Source organism: Helianthus annuus, chromosome 1 (genome assembly GCF_002127325.2).
Source record: "Helianthus annuus cultivar XRQ/B chromosome 1, HanXRQr2.0-SUNRISE, whole genome shotgun sequence".
NCBI classification, from domain to species: domain Eukaryota; kingdom Viridiplantae; phylum Streptophyta; class Magnoliopsida; order Asterales; family Asteraceae; genus Helianthus; species Helianthus annuus.
In genome coordinates, this window is record NC_035433.2 from 417,994 (window position 1) to 440,190 (window position 22,197).

The 22,197-nt window shown below is 34.8% G+C and overlaps 1 protein-coding gene across 1 annotated transcript; it reads right to left on the reverse strand.

Annotated features, from left to right (window-relative positions):
* Positions 1-1,753: 1,753 nt before the first annotated feature.
* LOC110941748 (probable serine/threonine-protein kinase WNK5) lies at positions 1,754-8,790 on the reverse strand. The gene is made up of 7 exons (XM_022183414.2): positions 8,076-8,790; positions 5,200-5,465; positions 4,162-4,385; positions 3,865-4,022; positions 3,190-3,508; positions 2,804-3,118; positions 1,754-2,329 (listed from the first exon to the last, which is right to left on the reverse strand). The coding sequence occupies exons 1-7, from the start codon at positions 8,163-8,165 to the stop codon at positions 1,962-1,964; spliced, it is 1,740 nt and encodes a 579-aa protein (XP_022039106.1). The 5' UTR covers positions 8,166-8,790; the 3' UTR covers positions 1,754-1,961.
* Between the last annotated feature and the right edge of the window lie 13,407 nt (positions 8,791-22,197).

Genomic DNA, 22,197 nt, shown 5'->3' on the forward strand with positions numbered 1-22,197 from the left:
ATGCGCGATACAAAATGAATATGGTAGGCGTCATACCCACAATCTGGACAAATAGCATGTTGTACATGTTTGTTTTGTACCTTTAATCGATCAGCAACACGTGCGGGAATGCACGCCATATATCACTCACGTAAGGATGAACAAAGAAGATCTTTGTTATGACATCTGTTCCGGGTTCCTCTTGTGTCTCGTAAATAACTTCGTTTTTAATCAGCATGTTTTCTAGTGTCTGCTTGGGAGTCAATCCATTTGTCTGTGAGGCTCTAATCTTCTGTACTGCGTTTTGTACGTCTTTCTGAGCATGGAACCTGTCGGGGTCCTACTTTCTTATCGTTTGAAAAATTTTGCGTGGCTCTATGTTTTGAGCTGCCAGTTGCTCGATCAGTTTGTATTCATTGAGAGTAAACCTTCGCACAAACGCGTGGGCCGATAGGTCCTCAGCAAGTTCCTGTTTATGTTTAGTCTTTCCCTCTTCTATCCCCCAGATTTCATACGGATGGTCTCGCACCGCCACCAGATAAAACAGGCCACCGGTTTTTTTGCTACCGGCTTTTCTAACCGTTGTTGTAATATGGTGCACCCCACCCCGGTCGCATTCAAGCCATTCCCTCACGATCCTTCCTCCAATTTTCTTTGATCGACGAGTCACAATAACGAAACCATCGATGTTTGCCCTTGCATGTACCCATTTTTTTAGTTCATCTAGAGAGTTGAAAACCTGTAACATCGATAGGGTTAAGTTAGATTTTATATTTATTATTTTGTCTCACGTAACTAAATAAATTTGATACCTGCTTTGTGAAGTACGGATTGCCCGGGCTGGGGGTGCCTCATCATTGTACGATGATGTTTTCGGAGGCTCACCACCATATCCTCCACCGTCCGGATAGTTTTGTTGAACGTACAAAAATTGTAATCTATTGTAACTTTCATAAGGATTGCTCGGGGAAATGAATTGCTAATGACCACAGTATCCTCCGTATCCATCCGGATAGTGTTGTTGCACGTAAGAATATTCACACCCGTATCCATAATCCGGATACCATTGTTGCGCCGGATAACATGGTTCATCAACATGGTATGAGTCATGTACAGGGGATGGTTCATCAATAGGGGATGCGTGTTCAAATCTAGAAACGGCCTGTTTTGATTTCCTTGTACACCGGACACAACCGCCTCTTGCTCACTAGAATCGGGAACACCAGTCTCCTCCTAAAAATAGTAGGATTATTATAAATAATCAAAAGAACAAGTAATTTAAGCTTATAACTGTTACCGGATCCGTTTCGGGCACCCATGCCTCACTAGAATATAACCCAAAGAAATAGTTGTCGTCCCAGATTTTGTAGTGTGTTGAACTAATAAGGCTATCTTTGAGCACCTTTGAATGAAATCAAATAGAAAGAACAGAAGAAGTAAAGAATTGTGGTGATGGATGAAGAATGCTCTGCATGTCCCTATTTTACAATAAATACGCCGCATACAACTCTATACTCAGCGTATTACTTTATTCACGTGCCCGACAACATAGTCAAATCAGTCCTCGATATGCCTCGTCTAGGCCTGTACGAGGCGTCTTCCTCTATCGTCTAAGCCCATCGTCTAGACCAATACGTGGCGTATGAAGTGGTATATTTACATGGTTCGAAGTTGATCAACTGGTTCGGATACTTGAATCCTAGACGCCCCGTCTAGGCCTATACGAATAGATCTTTTGGTGTGTGAATATGTAGACCCTTACATATACCACATATACTTCATCAAAATTTTCATAATACATCGCATATATAATTCAAACCATGTGTATGTTCTCAAGAGTTCACACCATACATTACAAATATCACACTAATTAAAACAACTCACAAATTTCACATTTCAAACCTTTATTTCTATATACAAATTTCTCTTTCAGTGAATACTACCTGGAAAAGCCATTGTTATATAAACATGCAGTCTTAAATTCACCAAGCTGGCTCATGGTAGCCAATGTTCTCAATAGCAGCAACAGTCTTGAATAAACGTCGCTTGTGAATCTCCTCAACCAAAGAGCGGTGTAACAATTGGCTACGGATATCAACAGCCGATCCTATCCTCTTTATAGCTTTAGGTCGGATCTTATCTGGCCACACATTGCATCTTATGGTCACTCTCTCGTCACCACGAAACCTTGTCATATTGTTTGTCTTATCAGGATGTTGTCGATTTCCATTTACAAATGAGCTTTGATGATACGCATCTTCATTCTCTGAGCAGTAAGTGATGTTGGAGAAGTTATATGAAGTTAATGAGCTTTGAGAGCTTCCATCGTCATCATCATAGCAGAAATTACCTACATCGAGTTTGTAAAATCGTCTATTGTCAAAATATAATACAAGTAATGTCCACACCATCCAATAATGGTTTTTATTATAGAACTACTTTTTGTTTATTTATCAAAAAAGTCAATTTGCTCGTGAGCTACCCAATCGTACTCACTAAACAGAAACATGTTTAATAAATGAGCCGCGGCTCGAAAATAACTTATCGTGCTCGAGTAGGCTCGCACTACTATTAATGTAATTAATAAATGAATAATATATATTATGTTTTATAAAAAAAGTTACAATTAAAAATACATATATGAAAAATTATAAATGTATATAAATTAATTAATAAATAATAAACAAGTGGACGTGAGGCCAATCTCAACCTCGAAAAACTACCAACAAGCCGAGTTAGAGGTTTAGAAATGGAACTCGAAACCAACCAAGTTCAAAGTTTACATGAACTTGGCTTGTCTCGTTTCCACTCCAGCGTAGTTTACCTCGAGTCCAGTCAAGCGTGCCAAGACTTCGCGGGGATGACTGCGACGAGGTTGTGTGGAAAGGGTGAGGGGTGTTGTCGTCATCATCATCATCATCTTCATCATAATAGAAACTTTGATGATCAAGATTTTGTAGCAAATCCATGGGCCTTTTCTTCCATGTAGGAATTAAATTCACAATCTCCTTATCAATCATCTCGGCAATATCAAGTGGCTCCCAATCGTTAATTTCCAATTCCTTCACCATTTCAGTAGCAACATCATGTGCTGTGTCACTCGCAACATCAAAGGGAAAGTATATGTTCCTTGCTTTACCTACAAAGTTAATCTTTTTAGTGACTAGTTTACCAAACTAATATGCATAGTCTTAATCTACAAATAGTTACCATTTTTATCAGAGATGAATACTTTAAGGAATATCGAATCATCTTCTGGGTTCATAGTGCCTGTGATCTTCATATCTGTTGTTCGCTTCGGATCATGGACGAACGAAGAAGGGGTCTTTTCGAGTATCTTTTGAACCGGAGTGAGCTTCTGAGAAGGGTTTGCTGGGATGGCTGGTATTTGATCGTTGTCTTCAATAAGGAAGGGTTCCATCAAGAGCTCTCTAGCAGAAGGCCTGCTTGAAGCATTGTCAAGGCATTTTCCAATAAACCGTTTTGCCTCAGAACATTCGATATGATCAAATGCTTTTGGCAACTTCCCCTGATAGTTTGATGTATATTTTAGTTTTATGAAAGAAGAATTATGTACTTCATTCTGTGCTAATGACTTATGTGTTCCAAGATAATAAACTTTTAAATTAAAACCAGTCTCAAAACCCTCAGAAGTGGACCTGACCAGTCGGTCATATGGTTAGTTAGACAGGGAACTGGACACAAACTGTTCCGGCTGTATGTATGAAACTATTTTCATGTTATATTTTAAATTAGTTAGTAATTATTTATATAACGCTATCCGGGTTTTAAATCTGGTTCAAAGAGTGAACCAGTAGTAAGACGACGGGTTCACTGACTGGTCCGACTATGAAATGTTGCTCAAAAACATTAAGTTAAACATACCGAAGTGACTTTCTTATAAATTTGAGCTGGGTTGGAGCATTCACTGTACGGATATTCAGATGTAAGCATTTCCAACATGCACATGCCGAATGAGTAAATATCCACAAGCTCGTTGTAATCTTCTTCGTACATTTCTGGTGCCATAAATTCAGGTGTGCCTGTTTCATGTGTGCTAAGTGTTAGGAAATAATGAATAGCATATGTTTCTAAAAGAATTTTTATAACTATGAGAAATCAAGTAAGAGAAACATCCATAATGTGGTCTGCTAAGAGAAGTAAAGAGTCGAGAAACATTGCCTATAACGCTATGAGCGTGTTGTGAGTCGCAGAGAGTGGCAGCTAACCCAAGATCACCAATCTTTACTTGGCCAATATGGCCGTTGATGAAGATGTTATCGCACTTCAAATCTCGATGGATCACTGGAGGATTGTGGCTGTGCAAATAAGCTAGGCCTTCTAGGATCTGTCGAGCCCAATCTTTAATCGCACGCATGTGCACTCGCTTGTATTTTTGTCTATATCTGCATCATTTCCAGTTGTGAGTTGTGACCATATTGTTATAGTTTAACCGATCATAAACTAAGTAGAAAACAATTAATTAAGAAAAGAACCTTAGAGCTTGAACATAAAGTTTTAGTGAGAAAAAAGAAAGGAAAATTACCAAGCTAATCATTATTGACCTTAACTTTTCCAAAAGAGACACATTTTTTTCAATTTTCTAAAACTTTTAGACCAATGAGAGATAGACACCTAATGCTGACGACTAAGTCTCAGCCGTCGACTAGCCGGTACTTTTGGCACAAAAATTCATGTTAAGCTGGCGACCAGTGCCTTTTTTTATTAGCCGTCGACTAGCCGGTACTTTTGGCACAAAAATTCATGTGTTTGTTTTGTAAAAGTCATGGTCAATAATGTCTATTTTAGTTTTTTTTTTTCTACACATTTTCTATACATATCTTTCCTAGACATTTTCTATACAAATTTTCCAACATATAAAATAAAACTCAACTTGACTCATCAAACTTAACATTAGAAAATAAAAAGGAAGGAATTCCAAAATCGGCTCTTGTTTTTTGAGTGGTGTCGATTTACTAGGCCTAATAGGGGTTGGGCCAAAGCCCAGAAGTCCTTTCGAGCGCATATTTGGTAAACCTCTCCACATGTGGTATATACGCCTCCAACCGGAGTCTAACCCCCAACCTCCACCCAGCCTCAGCTCTAGCTCCCCAATTTCACCAATTGAGCTAGCCCTCATTGGCCAAAATTGGCGATTCTTTATTAAATTTTGTTCTAGGCGATATTAAAACATGTTGACATAAGTGTGAATGTGCTTACTCTCTAAGGCTTCCAGCGGTGAACATCTCCGTTATGAAGTTAAAAGTCCTTTTATCGGCATCGATCCAAGAGGTATAGAATCGCATTATGGAGCTGTGATTGAGGTTCTTGAGGAGATGAACCTCGGAATATAGACGTTGAAGTTCATCTGGTGACCTGAAAACACAGTTAAGTTTCACCTGGTTCCAGGCGACTTCTATTCCTAAAACCTCATCAAATGCTTTGTAAACTGTCTTCATTGCTCCTTTTCCCAGTATTTCCTTGAACTACAAGCATTGTTAATGTATCTTTGTGTCATTCCTTGTAAAGTGAAGTAATAATATGAATTTAATGTAAACCATACCAACATTTAACTTTATTTGAAAAAAAGTAGTTTTTTTTCCTCTCTCTTACTCTTTCATTGATTTTATGTCCTCTTGTGTGAAGTCTTTTTATTTTTTTATTTTTTTTTATTTTTTTTAGGTATAACAATATACACATACGTATGATGTCTATGATGTATACATATATGCATTTAGATATAATGGTATCAGTACCATATATTTTAACCCTTCGACTCAATTTGTATACGCAATTTTTAGCATATTATTGGTAATTAATAAACTATAAATATACATATATACATATACATACAATTATAGGGTTTGATGCATTTGTGAATAACCCATTTAATAGTGAACTGTGTAAGCTAATCTTATCACTTGATTATTAATACACAAGTGTAAATCAATAAACAGAATTTGTTCACTCAGTTCACAAATATACTAGTGTTTACTCTTGAACCTCACTCATTAATTATATATATATATATATATATATATATATATGTATGAATGATTACTTTCATCTAGAAAACCACTAAAAACAGAGAAAATTACTACAACCCCATCAATTTTTTTGTCTCTATTTCTTTTAAAGTTAGCATTGTAAATAATTAAAAAAAATTGTAGTTCGTGAAGCTATATATATATATATATATGGTTGGGTTAATTTCAGAACTCTAAAAATTACAGAATTTTCAAAACCGATAATAAATAATTATTTGATTTATATATTTTTATATTTAACATTACTTACGGATATATTATATGTATTTTTATGATTACATATGTGTAAAGAAACTGGTTTACATGTGTGTAAATGAACAATTTACATCTATGTAATTATAAAATTAAATATGAAAAAAATGATAAAATTACTCTTAACACACATGGAATTATAATAAATGATAAAAAAATACCCTTAAACAATGTTAAAGATAATAATATATTAGTAGAACGATTCTTTATTAAGAGTTATATTAGTTTTGCAATTATTTAGAGTTCTGAAATAATTTTTACCATATATATATATAGAGAAAGTATAATGTACAAAAAGGCTTATCCTACATTATCATACGCGACAGAGTTATAACGTGCGTAATTAGTATCCCATGCGTGATTATCACTTTTTTTTATCAACATAACTTGCGTAATTAAGCTTCCATGCGTGATTAGGTCAAAAAAATTGATCCCATGCGTGATTAATTGCTCCCATGCGTGATTAACTGGCTCCCATGCGTGATTAACTGATCCATGCGTGATTTTTGGCCTGATCCAAGGGTTACGCGCGTCGCGTACATTTTGTACGATAAGCCTTTTTGTATATTAACCTTTCCCTATATATATATATATATATATATATATATATATATATATATATATATATATAGCTTGAAAAGTTACATATAATATCGTATACAAGATGTATATGTGTACGAGTTACATATATGTATCTTACGAGCCACATATATATTCTTTTTTGTTTTGGGTTAAATAATTAGTAACATCTAAAAAGATTGGGAAAAGAATAAAAGAAAATCTTATATTTATAAGCAGTATTCTTAAAGTTTTCTAATATATTTTAAGTTTCTTATTATAATCTGTTTCTAACGTAGTAACCTTTATGTATTAAAAAGATATGTTTTAATAATATATCCTATTTAATTAATGAACTAGAGAGAAATTGTCGTTATCTTACTTTCTTTGAAAAAGTAAAAGAAAAAAACTAATTATTTTTAAAAGGGTATGAATAATACATATTGATTAAAGAACTAGTCAACGTTCGTGATGACATAAGCAAGTTATCTTAAAGAGAAAAATTTATAAATCATAATGATGAGAGCCACCTATATCATATGACTCAAGAAATTGGAAGAACATTTTTTTTTTTTCTAAATAATCACAGGAAAACCATAAAACTGGGGTCAAAAACTAAGTTCAATTTTTGTGGTTGGTTTAAAGTCCTTAAATATATGGTTCTTCTCAGGAAGATTAATATCCAGTCAATTTACCAATAACATGGAGAGCAAATTCCATAAACTTGTACCCTTTGATCATCTGATTTGTATATGATATATATAAACTATATATGTTCAAATTTGATGCAAGTAACATTTACTAATATACAAAAATCTACCATGTTGAACACAATCCACCAACTGTGTCATATATCAAATTTAGTTGGTTATCATAAACTAAAAAACCACTAGTATTTAGTTTCCAAACATATGATATTGTAAAGTTAGTTACCCTTTTACAACTTTTCAAAGCTAGTCAGTTTAAACTTGTTTGTTAAAGTTATTATACAAACAAAGTTGGTAATTTATCTTTATATAGCTAGAGTTATGCCTGTAAATGAGCAAGTCCATTTCAACAGTAAAAGTAAGGTCACAATCCTATGATAACCTTTCATGACAAAATGTAAAGGGTAGGGTTAAGTTTATCCTTTTGTTTTAAAAGATACAAACAACTGATTAATACTTGCTTTATCTAAGAGTTCTTGACATGAATATTCAAATCACACAAAACTACAACCCAAAGAGAAAGGAAACATACTCGTCCATATCGACCCGATGGATCGACTTCTGCATATCCAACTTGTGTATTTGCTCCACGGATGGAATCATTGGATCTAGATTTGAACATGGTATCTTTTGAAAGTGATACGAAGAGCTATATATTTGTAACGACTACTAGTAAATAAAGGCGGTATAAAAGCTAAGATTTAATTATGGTGAACAAGTAAACAGAAATACAAAAAAGTGAAATTGCTGGAAATAGTGTATAGTAGTAGATACTTAAAAACGATGGGTGATGAAGTGCTAAATAATCGGAGGCCTTCCTTCATGATTTTCATAAGGAAAAACGCCGAAAACGAGCCAAAAGAGCATTGAGTAATCGATCCTAAGCATTATCCAAGCCATCACTGCAACATCGGTGCTAGAAATATATTTGGTTGCCATTGAATTGATTTGTTAACCGAAAAAAACAAAAGACTGATGAGAAAATACGTAACTTGTAAATAAAAGTGTAACAACAGATGATTAAGGATCTAAAAGCAGAAAATATCACTTAAAGTTTGGCCCCTGAATTTGAAAAATCTATGCCCACGTTTTGGTAATGCCATCTGTAATTGTTGAGCAAAAACAAAAGTGCGATTTAGCAAGTTGAAATCTACTGGAAGCACAAAGATTTTAGGGAGAGAGACAGAGAGCTAGAGAGAGAAACAAAGAGATGACTTTTTAGATGGTGGAAACAAAAGGCGTTGGTGTAGGTGTCTGTCTGTATATGCAACCAATTCTTATATTAAGATATGATGTCGTTGAAAGGGAGTAGAAACCTACCAAAATTGATATAAAATAAAAACTAATAAAAATCGTTGAAAGGGAGTAGAAACCTACCAAAATTGATATAAAATAAAAACTAATAAAAAAGATAAGCAGTTGAGAGCACAATGTGGATTATAATAAGACGTCAAATTGATATTTTCTAGAGAAAGTTAACTGTTTTTTACATGCTAGAAACATTGCATCTCTATTAGCTAATTTGTGAATATCATCTAAGGTAAAGGATTGAAACTTTTGTGCCACAAGAAACACAGTTTCAGGTTAAACCGGGTTCATGAGCTGGTTCATCTAACTCTTTTATTTATTTATTTATTATTATTATTTTTTTCTTTGAAAAATGTATTTTGTAATTTTTAATTAACTATTGTAACTATTTTATACAAAGGTGTATTCTTGGTTGTAAACTTCTCTTATCTATATTTGAAGATTTTGGCGAACAGGAATATAGAATAGTAAATTGAAAGTACGCGTTAGAAACTTTTAATAAAAGACTATCAAATTGGAAAGCAAGGGTTCCATTGTTTGCAAAAAGATTAACGCTAGTTAAATTGGTGCTTGGTAGTCTACCCAATTCTTATTTGTCTTTATATAGGCTCCCGTTGCACAATAAAATTAGATGGGTGTAATGGGGGAAAGATTGTGACATCCAAAAAAATTTGGCGGACTAGAAATAGGGGGGATAAGAGATATGAATTTAGCCCTGCTATTGAAATGGTGGTGGTGCCTAAAATCGGAACCGGATCAATTGTGGGTGAAGGGGATCCAATCTATTCACCATAACTCAAGGGTTGTTTCATCCATTCCCGTCAAGAAGGCAAACACGGTGGGAAACACTTTAGTAATATGGGAATTGATGTTTATACAAATCTGTCTAGTAAGGTGGGTATGGGGGATAAGACAAAATTCTAGGTAGATCTGTGGATAAGTGGAGAACCATTAAAAAACCAATACCCTTTGATATATCAATTAGCGGAAAATAAAAGAGTATTTGTAAAGGATTGCTATAAAAACTGCCTAGGGGGTTTAAGTTGGGTATGGAGTTGGACAAGATTACCCCAAAACTTGGAAGAAAAACAGGAAATGGAGGAATTGACGAATGTATTATCACAACTGATTGTAACCTGTAATGGCGATCAATGGAGAAGGAAGAATGAAGTAGAGCTAGCTTTTCGGTTAAGACAGTTTGAAGCGATCTTACAAGACAATTTGATGTGAATCCGTTATGGATAAAATGGAAGATCAGGGACCAATTTTGTAATAGTTAGTATTCAGGGGCTAAAAGTGTAATATTGTAGTTAATTGGTTAGAAGTTGTTAAATATTGTTAGTGACAGTTAATGAAGTTATGATTGTGTTATAAATCTCTTGTGTCTTCTCTCTATCTTCTTCTTGTATCTTCTGTTCTTACCTTCACCATCACTATACCACCCATAACCACTATTATCAACCGCCATAACTACCACACGTATCATTGGTATCAGAGCTATTGATCCTTATCGGAGCTCTAATCCATTCTTCTGCTCTTCTAATAGTAGTTTCTTTTCTTTGATCCTTTCTTGTTCATTAATTGATCACTTCTTGATCAATTGATTCTTGTGCTCTATTTCATTTCTAAACTCTGGTTTGATTATTGTTGATCAATCCAATCCATCAATCTACATTCTTCATATTCTTCGTTTGATCTCTACATAAAAATTCACAATCAAATACGAAACATGACTACAACAAGAAGCCAAGCTGAAATTGAAAAAATGATTCAAAACCATACCACTTCTTTGTTGAAATTTGAGGCCTTCATGGAAAAAACTGATAAATCCTTCAATGAATTGAAATAATTGATGGATAAACTTGTGCTTAATCAAACCGATTATACCAAGCAATCATCAGGTGATTCAGGTACTCAATCAGAAAGTTCAGGTACCGTTAATTCAAGGACAGAAAGATTGTCTAGGCTAGGAATGATTGAATTTCCTAAGTTAGATGGGAATGAGATAGAGGACTAGATTTGCAAATGTGAGCATTTTTTTAAGTGGATGATACTCCTGAAACTTTCAAGGTGAGATATGCTGCCATTAATCTTGATGGAAAAGCTATGAAATGGCATGCTACCTTTGTTAAACAATTAACTAAATCAGTAGCAGAGGTCACTTGGTCTGAATATTCCAGTAGTATTGTTGAAAGGTTTTCTACAAACCAATTCAATGTTCCTATGGGAATTTTAACTTCTACTTTTCAAAATGGTGAATTAGAAGAATTTTGTGAGAGATCTGATGAAAATCTGTTGAGGGTTAATATTTGTGAAGAATATGCTACTAGCATATTCTTGAATGGGCTAAAACCAGAATTGGCTGGTTCAGTAAGGATGTTTGAACCAAAAACTATAAAAGAAGCGTATAAGTATTCAAGAAAACAAGACATGGCCAATAAGAATTTGTTATCAAGAACCAAATCTTATTCAACCCATACCAGTAAATTTTACCCAAACCTTGCACCTGTTTCAACCTATAAACCAAACACTACACCCTTTCAACCTATAAACCAAACATAACTCATTCTTCAAACTTTAAACCACCAGTTAACACCAGTCATTTACCTTTATTACCTACACCACCTAGTAACCAAATATTGAACAACAACAATAAAAACAGACTGAATTTACCTAATAAAGAAATGGAGGCCAAAAGATTGAGAGGAGAATGTTTTTGGTGTCCTGAAAAGTTTTCATCTACCCATAAATGTCCTAACAAACAACTTTATGTGTTGGAGATAGAGGATGAGGATGATGGTGATGATTCTGGTTGCCAGGATACAATAGATACCATGATTGATTCAACTACAAATGACCCTCTCATTTATATCCATGCCTTTTGACTGGGGTACCATCTTTTTCTACCATGCAAGTGGTGGGTAACATTGGTACAAAAACCCTACATATCCTAACAGATTCAGGATCTACACATAATTTTTTAGATGAAAAGTTGGCCCAAAAGCTCAACTGTAAAGTAGAAGAAATTGGACCTATGATAGTGGGTGTAGCCAATGGTATTCCTCTGCTACGTACTAAAATTTGCAAGAATTTTGAATGGCAAATGCAAGGGCTGTGGTTCAAGGCAGATGTATTGGTTATTCCTTTGGCCAGCTATGATATGGTGCTGGGAATTCAGTGGTTATTACCATTGGGAGGGATTATTTGGAATTTTAAGGAACTTACAATGCAATTTAAGGTGGGAAATAAGTCTTACATTCTCAAGGGTAGCCAAAATAATAAGTTGTCATTCTGTTCTTTGGAGGTGATGAATCAGATATTATCATCAAAAGGTCAGGTGGTACAAGGTCACATCTATAGTCTCAAGGTGGATGAACAAAAGGACCAATTTCAGCATAAAACAGTGATCTCTAACAATGTGAGTACCAAAGCCATTGATTGCTTATTAAAAGAATTTGATGATGTGTTCGAAATACCTAAGTCATTACCACCTCATAGGGCTTATGATCATAAAATAGTACTTAAGGATAAATCTGTTACTATATCTCAAAAGCCTTATAGATATCAAGTGGCATAGAAAGACATTATTGAAAATATGACTAAGGAACTATTGGATTCAGGGGTGATAAGGGGTAGTACAAGTCCATTTGTTGCTCCTGTGGTATTAGTGAAAAAGAAAGATCGTAGTTGGCAGATGTGTATAGACTACAGGAAGTTATATGATGCAACAGTAAAAAATAGGTTTCCAATTCCTCTGATTGAAGACTTATTGGATGAACTTGGGGAAGCCACTGTTTTTTCGAAACTGGACCTCAGATCACGGTATCATCAGGTTAGAATGTACCTTGATGATGTTCATAAGACGGCTTTTAAAACCCATGAAGGACACTTTGAGTTTTTGGTGATGCCGTTTGGCTTAACCAATGCTCCAGCAACCTTCCAAGCCCTTATGAATCACACATTTAAACCCTTATTAAGAAAATCAGTTCTGGTTTTCTTTGATGATATTCTAGTCTACAGCAAGAATCTTGAATAGCATTTGTATCATTTAAAGGAAGTTTTGGCTATTTTGAGGAAGAATCAATTATATGCAAAGTTGTCTAAATATTCTTTTGGGGGAGGGTCTGTAGAGTACCTTGGTCATATCATTTCTAATAGGGGTGTAGCAACATATCCGAAAAAGATAGATGCAATTCAAAAGTGGCCTGTGCCTACAACAGTTAAACAACTCAGAGGGTTCTTAGGCTTATCAGGGTATTACAGGAGATTTATCAAATCATATGGGGTTTTGGCTAAGCCTCTCACTAATTTGTTAAGGAAGGACAGTTTTGTTTGGTTAACAGAGGCTACCGCAACTTTTAATGCACTGAAACAGGCTTTGTGTACTCCACCGGTGCTGGCCCTACCTAACTTCAATAAGTCTTTTGTTTTGGAGACTAATGCTTCAGCCTTGGGCATTGGAGCTGTTTTAATACAAGAAGGGCACCCATTGGCCTTTATAAGCAAAGCCCTTTCGCCAAGACAGCAGACATTATCTGTATATGATAAAGAATTGCTGGCCATATTATTTGCAGTCAAACAATGGCAGCATTATCTTCTCTCAGGGCATTTTATAATAAAGACTGATCAAAAAAGCTTAAAATATCTCCTTGAACAGAAGTTGACAACACCTTTGCAGAATGCTTGGTTATCCAAGTTATTGGGTTTTGATTATGAGATTATGTACAAGCAAGGGGTTGAGAATAAAGTGGCGGATGCTCTATCTAGAGTCCAAGGTCCAGTTTTGTGCATGACTTCCTTAAGCACTAAGGATCCTACATTGTTGACCAAATTAAAGCAATCTTGGTACAATGATTCTTATATCTTGCCTAAGTTGAAACAGTTACAAGAAGGTAATAATATCCCTGAATACAGTTGGAATGGGACAGTTTTGACAAAGAAGGGTAAAATAGTGGTGGGCAAGGATGAGAAACTATAGCAGGAAATTATTTCTATGTGTTATGACTCTGCTATGGGGGGACACTCTGGGGTTCATGCAACAGTTCAAAGAATCAAGAGTATGTTTACATGGAAGGGGTTGAATAAGCAAGTCAGACAGACCATTAGACTGTGCCACATCTGTTAGAAATCCAAATCAGAAAATGTGACTTATCCTGGCCTGTTGCAGCCTTTACCAATACCAAAGCACTTTTTTTCTGATATATCTATGGATTTTATAAGTGGCCTTCCTAAGGTACAAGATAAAAATTCTATCTTGGTGATGGTGGACAGGCTGACAAAATATGCCCACTTTATTCCTATTTCTCAAATCCATACTCAGCAGAAACTATAGCCTAAGTGTTCCTAGATCACATTTTTAAATTGCATGGGTGGCCTCAAACTATAGTATCAGATAGAGATCCTGTTTTTCCAAGTCAATTTTGGAGAGAATTTACAAAATTGCAAGGAATTGATCTTGCAATGTCTACCTCTTACCATCCCTAGTCTGGTGGCCAAACTGAGGTGGCCAATAGGTGTCTTGAAGCATATTTGAGGTGTATGACACTCACTCATCAGACCAATTGGCGAAAATGGTTGTCACTTTCAGAATGGTGGTATAACACCAATTATCACTCTTCTCTCAACATGACACCATTCCAGGCATTATATGGTTACCCACCTCCTCTTTTTATCCCATATATTCCAAAAGATTGTCCTATTGAGTCTATGGATCAGCTTCTTTGTGAGAGAGAACATGTGATTAAAAACTTAAAAGATTCCCTACTTAAAGCACATAATCGTATGAAGCAACATGCAGGCAAGTATAGAATTGAAAGGGAATTCGAAAAAGGAGATTATGTTTACTTGAAATTACATCCCTACTGTCAAAATTCTTTAAGAATGTCAAAACACAATAAGCTTGGGCCGAAGTTCTTTGGGCCATTCATGATCACAGAGAGAGTGGGGAAAGTAGCTTACAGGTTGGATTTATCAGCGGAAACTCAAATTCATCCGGTATTTCATGTCTCTCTCCTCAAATTAGCTAAAGGAATTGTCTCTGAGATCATTCCTTTACCCAATCAGCCTAGGTTTCAGTTTGTACCTGCGACAGTATTGGAAAGATGAACAATAAAGAAGAGAAATAAGGTTGGTGTCGAAGTTCTGGTGAAATGGAAGGATTTACCTTTGCATGAAGCTTCGTGGGAAGATTTGGAAGAAATGATGTTGAGATTCCCAGAATTTGATTTTGAATTTTGGGGACAAAAACCCTAAAGAGGGGAGTTTTGTTATGGATAAAAAGGAAGATCAGGGACCAATATTGTAATAGTTAGTATTCAGGGGCTAAAAGTGTAATATTGTAGTTAATTGGTTAGAAGTTGTTAAATACTGTTAGGGACAGTTAATGAAGGTATGATTGTGTTGTAAATCTCTTGTGTCTTCTCTCTATCTTCTTCTTGTATCTTCTGTTCTTACCTTCACCATCACTATACCACCCATAACCACCATTATCAACCGCCATAACTACCACACGTATCAGAATCAATAGGCTTGTAATATCTGGTGGAGCAAGATTGCCCCTCCAAAGGTCAATTTCTTTATATAGAGGGCACTCGAAGGAAAAATCCAAACACCAACGGCTCTGCCAAATAGAGGAATGTCGCTATAGTTTAGTGTCCGGAGGTAGAAGCAATCGGGCAGCAGGTGTTCTTGTGGCTCAAACTACCACCCAGCTGCGATTATACAACGGTGAGCGAGTAGCTCCAAAGCATCAACAGATCGGGGCTATTAATCAGGAGAAAGAGGATCATTCATGCGGTACTCTTAATAACCTTATGGTGTATATGGCAAAGAAGAAACTGGTAGCTCTTTAATGGTAAAAAGATCACCACATAGATAGCAGTTGAAAGATATAAAGGAAACATCATTTGAATGGGTGTTGCAAAGATCGAATATTACAAGGGTGGATTGGAACAGTTGGCGAAAATGTAACATTCCAATTTAATTGTACTAGCTAGCATCATACGTACTATGTCTTTCTATTTTGAGGTTTATCGTAGCACCTTGCTGTCGTAAGCTTTCCGTTTTTGGTTTAACGAGCCCTGATGTTTCCTGTTAAAAAGAAATTAAGTTTTATCGTGTTAGAATGCATATGTCTAATATGATTTTCCATGATTGTGGGTTTAACCCTTTAACCCATGATTTTTTTTTCTATTTAACAAATCTAATTAAATCCTAATCTATTGTTTGCGTTTGTACTATTTTCAACGACTACATAAAGTGGTGGTGTGGAGAGGAGAGGTGGGAGCCCCTCCACGGCCCAACACCGCCCAACCAACTCTTCACCTTGGGCGTTGCCCCTAATTTTTGAAAGAAAATTATATTTTTTAATTTGATTATTGTGTCGTTGTATAACGGCTATCTTTTAAAACAAATAATTTAAATTATTTACTCCATTTACACCATAAAGTCGCCACTCTATTACACTCAGCTTCATATTACCATACTTTTCTTTCACGTTTTTATAAAAATTATTGGGCTGTTACAAAAAAAATGAACCCACACAATCGTTCTTTTGATCCAAACAATCTGATTCCGTTTTGTCGACTCGAAACCCTAACTACCCCACAAAATTGTAACCCACAACAAAACCGTGTACCTAAGTTGTCGGAACCCCGACCCCTGCCCCGGGAGGTGGGTGGCCGCGAGCTTTCTATCGGTGTTTATTAACTTGGCAGTGGAAATTTATCAGGATCGTAGTTAGGAAATAATTTATCAGAGTAAAACACCACACTTTTATAATTAATAAATATATGGGAAAAACCCAAGTTTTCATTACAAACATGTTTTTAGGGATAAACCCGAGTTTATTGAAATAAAACTTCTTCTTTATTTAGGTAACTTTTATAGCCACTTTTCCAAGCCTTCAGTGCTCTCCAGCTGGCTTCTAATTGGCGTTCACATTTTGTTACCTGAAACACGTTTAAAAACATTTTATCAGCAAGAAATACTGGAGAGTTAATCCCAGTTTAATTAAAACAAATTTTATCATTTTACAGCATTGAGGGCAACCCGCAATTACATTTGTTTACATCTACTTTAATTACCACCCACAGTACTATCAATCATGACTTGTGGTAATGTTACTACTCACAGTGTGTAACAAGTTATGTATACAAAACCCCAACATAACGACGATAATTGTAGATTTACAAATATTCAATCACTATTAGATTTCAATAAAAACAATTGAGGTTTTGTAAAAACAGTTCACAAAAAGGTTTCACAAAAAGATGATTACTCACATTGCTAATTTAGGTATTTCCTTGTGACTTCCTGGTTATAATCTATTAAATTAAACAATGCACACGCGTTAGTATAATAACCCAATTTACAATAGCTATACCCTCCCCGAGACAGAACTCCGACGACTGAGTCAGGCAGAGTCTTGACATGCGTTACGGAGCACTAGATCAATTGGGCAGCGTAACTAATACGTAACCGGGGGTTATAATACTTACAACGAGGCATAGCTTCGTTTTTAGTGGCTATTATGCCCGAGAATTATTTTTACTATTATAGAATTGAGAGAGAGATTAGAAGTTTTGAACGATTTCAACTGAAGCCGATCTCCTCTATTTATATGGCTGATCAGCCTCTTTCTCGCGCCCCGCGAGAGAAACAAAGGGGATCTTCCCCCCGCGAGAGCCTCTAGGGTAGGCCCTAGGGTTGCTGAATCAATGGCTAGCTTCGACACGATTGGGACACGTGGCAGCCTAGGGTTGCGCCTGGTGTCCAGAGGGTCGCGGCCCGCGACTGATGTAGCCAAGGGGGTCGCGCCCCGCGAGCGCCCCCTATTTCTTGTTATATATGTTATCAAATTATCTGTTGTTTGTTATCTAATTCTCCACTAATAAAATCCATTATTAGATTACCATTTTTATTTTTTTTCTTTTTCATTTTATATTGTTTTGTTATCAAATTATCTGTTGTTTGTTATCTAATTCTCCACTAATAAAATACATTATTATATAAAACGCCAAAAACTGCAAACACCAAAATGCTAGTAGTATGAAAACTGAGAGAACGGGTACTGACAAAAAGCACCTTGTCAATGTATTAAACGGCAAAAAAATTGACTAAACGCCATAAAAAACATTTGATCTTATTGTAATCTTATGAAAATATTAATGACTCGTAGTGAATTAATATACAACGCCACAAAACGCCAAAAAATGACCAGAGAAACGCTATAACGCCAAAAAACTTATCTATGTGACACAAAAACAATTAATTCAACACGAATTAGTTAATTAATACAATTAACGCCAAAATAATCTTAGACGCCAAAAATGAAGTAGCATGTTACGAATTTTTGTCTACGAAATGAGGCAATTTCCAGAAAATGAGGAAGTAGCAGCTCGACCCCAGCCAGGGGCTCTGCCCCTTGGACCCCGCCAGGGGCTGCCGCCCCTTGGACCATGCTCCCAGGGGCGCTGCCCCCTGACCCCCGGCAAGATTATTTTGTAAAACGCAATAACTCAATTTAAAAATGCAGATCGTAAATTTGAATGTTAGAAACACTTATCTGCGAACGAATCGAGTGATTCGCTTCAAAATCACAGGAAAAAAATGAGATATTGTATGAAATTAAATTGGGTTTTTCAAAAAAAGTTGAAAAACACGTTGATTTGGGTGTTTGAATCATTGATTGGTGATGAAAATCGCACTAAAATGTAGTGATTATTGAGATAGAAAGTGAAGAAAAGATTGAAGATGGTGGGTTTTTGAAAATGATGGGTTTTGAAGTTATAGGGAAAGAGGAAAGGAGAAGATGAGATACGATTGACTAAAATACTTTTACTCTTTATTTTAAATTTTGTCACATGACATAATACTATTATTTTTTATCCTTTCTAGCCAAAAGAAACATCCTATTTAATCCTCTCCCTATGATGTAAACCTTTTTCTCCTAATATAATTCTAGTTACCTGGCTTATATTCATCTATATTCTTATTAAGATACTAAAATGTTTTTATGGCTACACAACAAAAGTTTCTACATCTCTAAGCCATGGGCGAAGCTTTTAAGGGACGGGAGAGGACGGCTGACCCCCCGAACTTTTCGCTCAGTAGTGGAAAGTATGTAGTTTTCGTATAGAAATTTTTTGGTATATATATTTTCGACCCCCCGGTTTTATGGAAATTTTTAGGTCCGGTAATTTCCACCTCCCTGATCGGAAATCTAAAGCTTCGCCGTCTAAGCGGTTAATTCCCAAAACATTATTCATCATTAAACAATTTTATGTTTTAATAAATATATCTGAGACTGAGTTGCTTGATATAGTATTCTTTATATACAAATCAAACCAGTGTCATATTAGATAGGAACCCTCTCCGATAATTCTGGTCTAATTTTATTTTTTTATAAATTATGAACGTCATAGATAATGTGCTGGCTAATTTGAGAATACAATGAATAGTTAATATCATGTATACTCCAATTATTCTGTAAAGTTTTATCACAATAGGTACAGGAGAACCAATAAAGATTTTGACCCATTAAAGCCAATCACATTTGAACACCAACGGATTTTAAAGTAAAAAATGAAAAAACAAAATATTCAAAGAACTGGTATAACTTCACAAGAGACAAAATTTCATTTGTTTTAAATTTATACTTACTAGGGGCATATAAACCGTGTGTTGTCGCGGAGACAATTCGATTGGTATTGGTGCATTATAGTATTGACACATGCTATAGCATGGAAAAAAGAGAACCTAAAAATTAACGATAGGATAGATCGATTTTAAAAGCTAAAAAAAAAACAAAATGAAAAAAAAAACTTGACAAAAAAAAGAGAATAAAACAAAACAAATTCGAAAAAGAGAAGTTAATAGTTAAAGCTGAACCCATGGCATTATAGCCTATTGGTATCTTGGTGGTGGGATAAGACTTATGACCATTAGGTCATGGGTTCGATTCCCACAAAGGGGGTTTTTCCCAGATTTATTGGGTTTCCTCCTGAATTGGTGTATAGGCAATTAGGCATTATTGCCTAGTGGAGATCGATATGATCGGGTGGTTCTACTGGTGGCACGATGATACTTCAGTGGTCCGTCAGTGATCCAAATTTACCGTTTAAAAAAAATAGTTAAAGCTGAAAAAAAACAACGCCGCAAAAAACAAAACCAAAAAATAAAGAAAAGAAAAAATAAGAGGAAAAGGAAGAGGCGTCTTGCCACTTCACACAAATCATATGGCAGATTGTTGCACAATGGGTTAAAATTCCTCCAATTATTGCTTTTGGCTTCAAGGATATCCTAGATCTCTATCATTCTGTTTCAGGGGTATAAAGAAAAAAGAAAGTAATTTATGCCATTACTCAAGTGGTTATATGGTGACTTTGGAGGATGTGCAATGAAATGATTTTTAATCAAGCGAATCCGGAGATTAGAAGGGTTGTGGAAGAGATTAAATCTCTAAGTTTCTTATGGGTCAAGGATCAGTCGAAAGAGTCCGGGTGAATTTGGAGCAGCTGAAGAAATTTTAACTTTTGAAGTTATTTTGTGTGGTTTGGCATGTCGGTGTTTTTTCGTTTCGTTTCACTGTGTAAATTTGGTGCCTAGCACCTTGCTAGTTTAATAGAATTGTTCTTCTGTTGGCCGTTTAAAAATAAAGAATCAAACTTATTTTCATTCACACTCCTAATATATCGAAATATAATGCTAGAATTTAAAGAAAAATAGAATTAATTCTTCGCGTTGTGGGATCGGTTTTTTAACGTAATTTGAGTGTACCATTTTTTTTTTAAATTGTTTATCGATCCAAAGGTAGACTAATTGGAAACTTTTATAAAAATAAGCACAAAAACGTATTGTATTTGACATCACTTATTTTTGAAAAAAAAAATTACGTTAAAACGTAAACCAACTTGAATTTGTACTGACACGTGGATAAGAATAAACATGTAAAACTTGAAACGGTCAAAATGTCATTATATCGAAACGTAAACCAACTTGAATTTATATCGAGACATGTACGTAAACGTCAAAATATATACCAACTGAAAACGTCATTAAAAATAAGCACTAAAAAGTATTATATATGACATGACTCATAAAACCTAAAGTAACTCGAATTTATATCGTATAATGAAAATGTATTATATCTGACATGACTCATAAAACCTAAAGTAACTCGAATTTTCTAGAAACCATTTACGTCAAAACATACACAAACTGATTACGTTTGTAAAAATAAGCACCAAAACGAATTATAATTGGCATCACTCTTTTTTGAAAACAAAAATACATTTCACACGAAAACGTATTATATTTGACATAACTCATTGATCAATATAAATTACGTCGAAACGTAAACATACTTAAATTTATGCTGACACGAAAATAAAAATACGCACGTAAAGCTCGAAGGGTTAAAATAACATTTTGCAAAACTTTTAAAAAGCTGAGGGGCGTAAATGTCAAAACTGAAATTATTATAAGGGTAAATTTCAAAAGAAAAATTCAAATTTACTGTAGCTTATTAGTCTTCCTATTATATATATATATATATATATATATATATATATATATATATATATATATATATATATATATATATATATATATATATATATATATATATATATATATATATATATATATATAATATAATAATAAAACTAATCAAAATATTTACTGTTTAACCTACCTTTCTTTATATGGGTGGAGATACAATAGGAAGTTTATTTGGTTAGGAAGGCTAGAAAGTGATTTTGACCATCCATTTAGTTAATCAAGGGCTAAGATTAAATGAATGAAATTGAAGCAAAAAAAAAAAGAGGCGCGTGGGTTTGTTAGGGCATTCTAGTCAATCCAGCATAATAGTTTCTCTCTCTTCCAATTCCCCCCCCCCAATTTTTTAAACGTTAATAACTTTTCATACGACATTATTTTTTTATAAAAATTACACCAAAAAAACAAGCGTTTTTATCTTTAAAACGAGTATACTATTGCTATATTTTCGAAATTTTTTTTTTGAAAACCCAGTTGCGTAAGACGCAATGAAAAAAAAACGTAAAAAATGACTTTTTCTAAAACGCAATGCACCCAAAACACTTAAATATGTCTTATTTCTAAAACGCAATGGCCAGAAAACACTTAAAAATGTCTTATTTCTAAAACGCAATGGCCAGAAAACACTTAAAAATGTCTTATTTCTAAAACGCAATGCCTAGAAAACACATAAAAATGTCTTATTTCTAAAACGCAATTACCTAAAAACACAAAAGAAATTGTTCTCTCTAAAACGCAATGAACTGAATAGACATAAAAATGTGTTTACCTAAAACGCAATGAGTAAA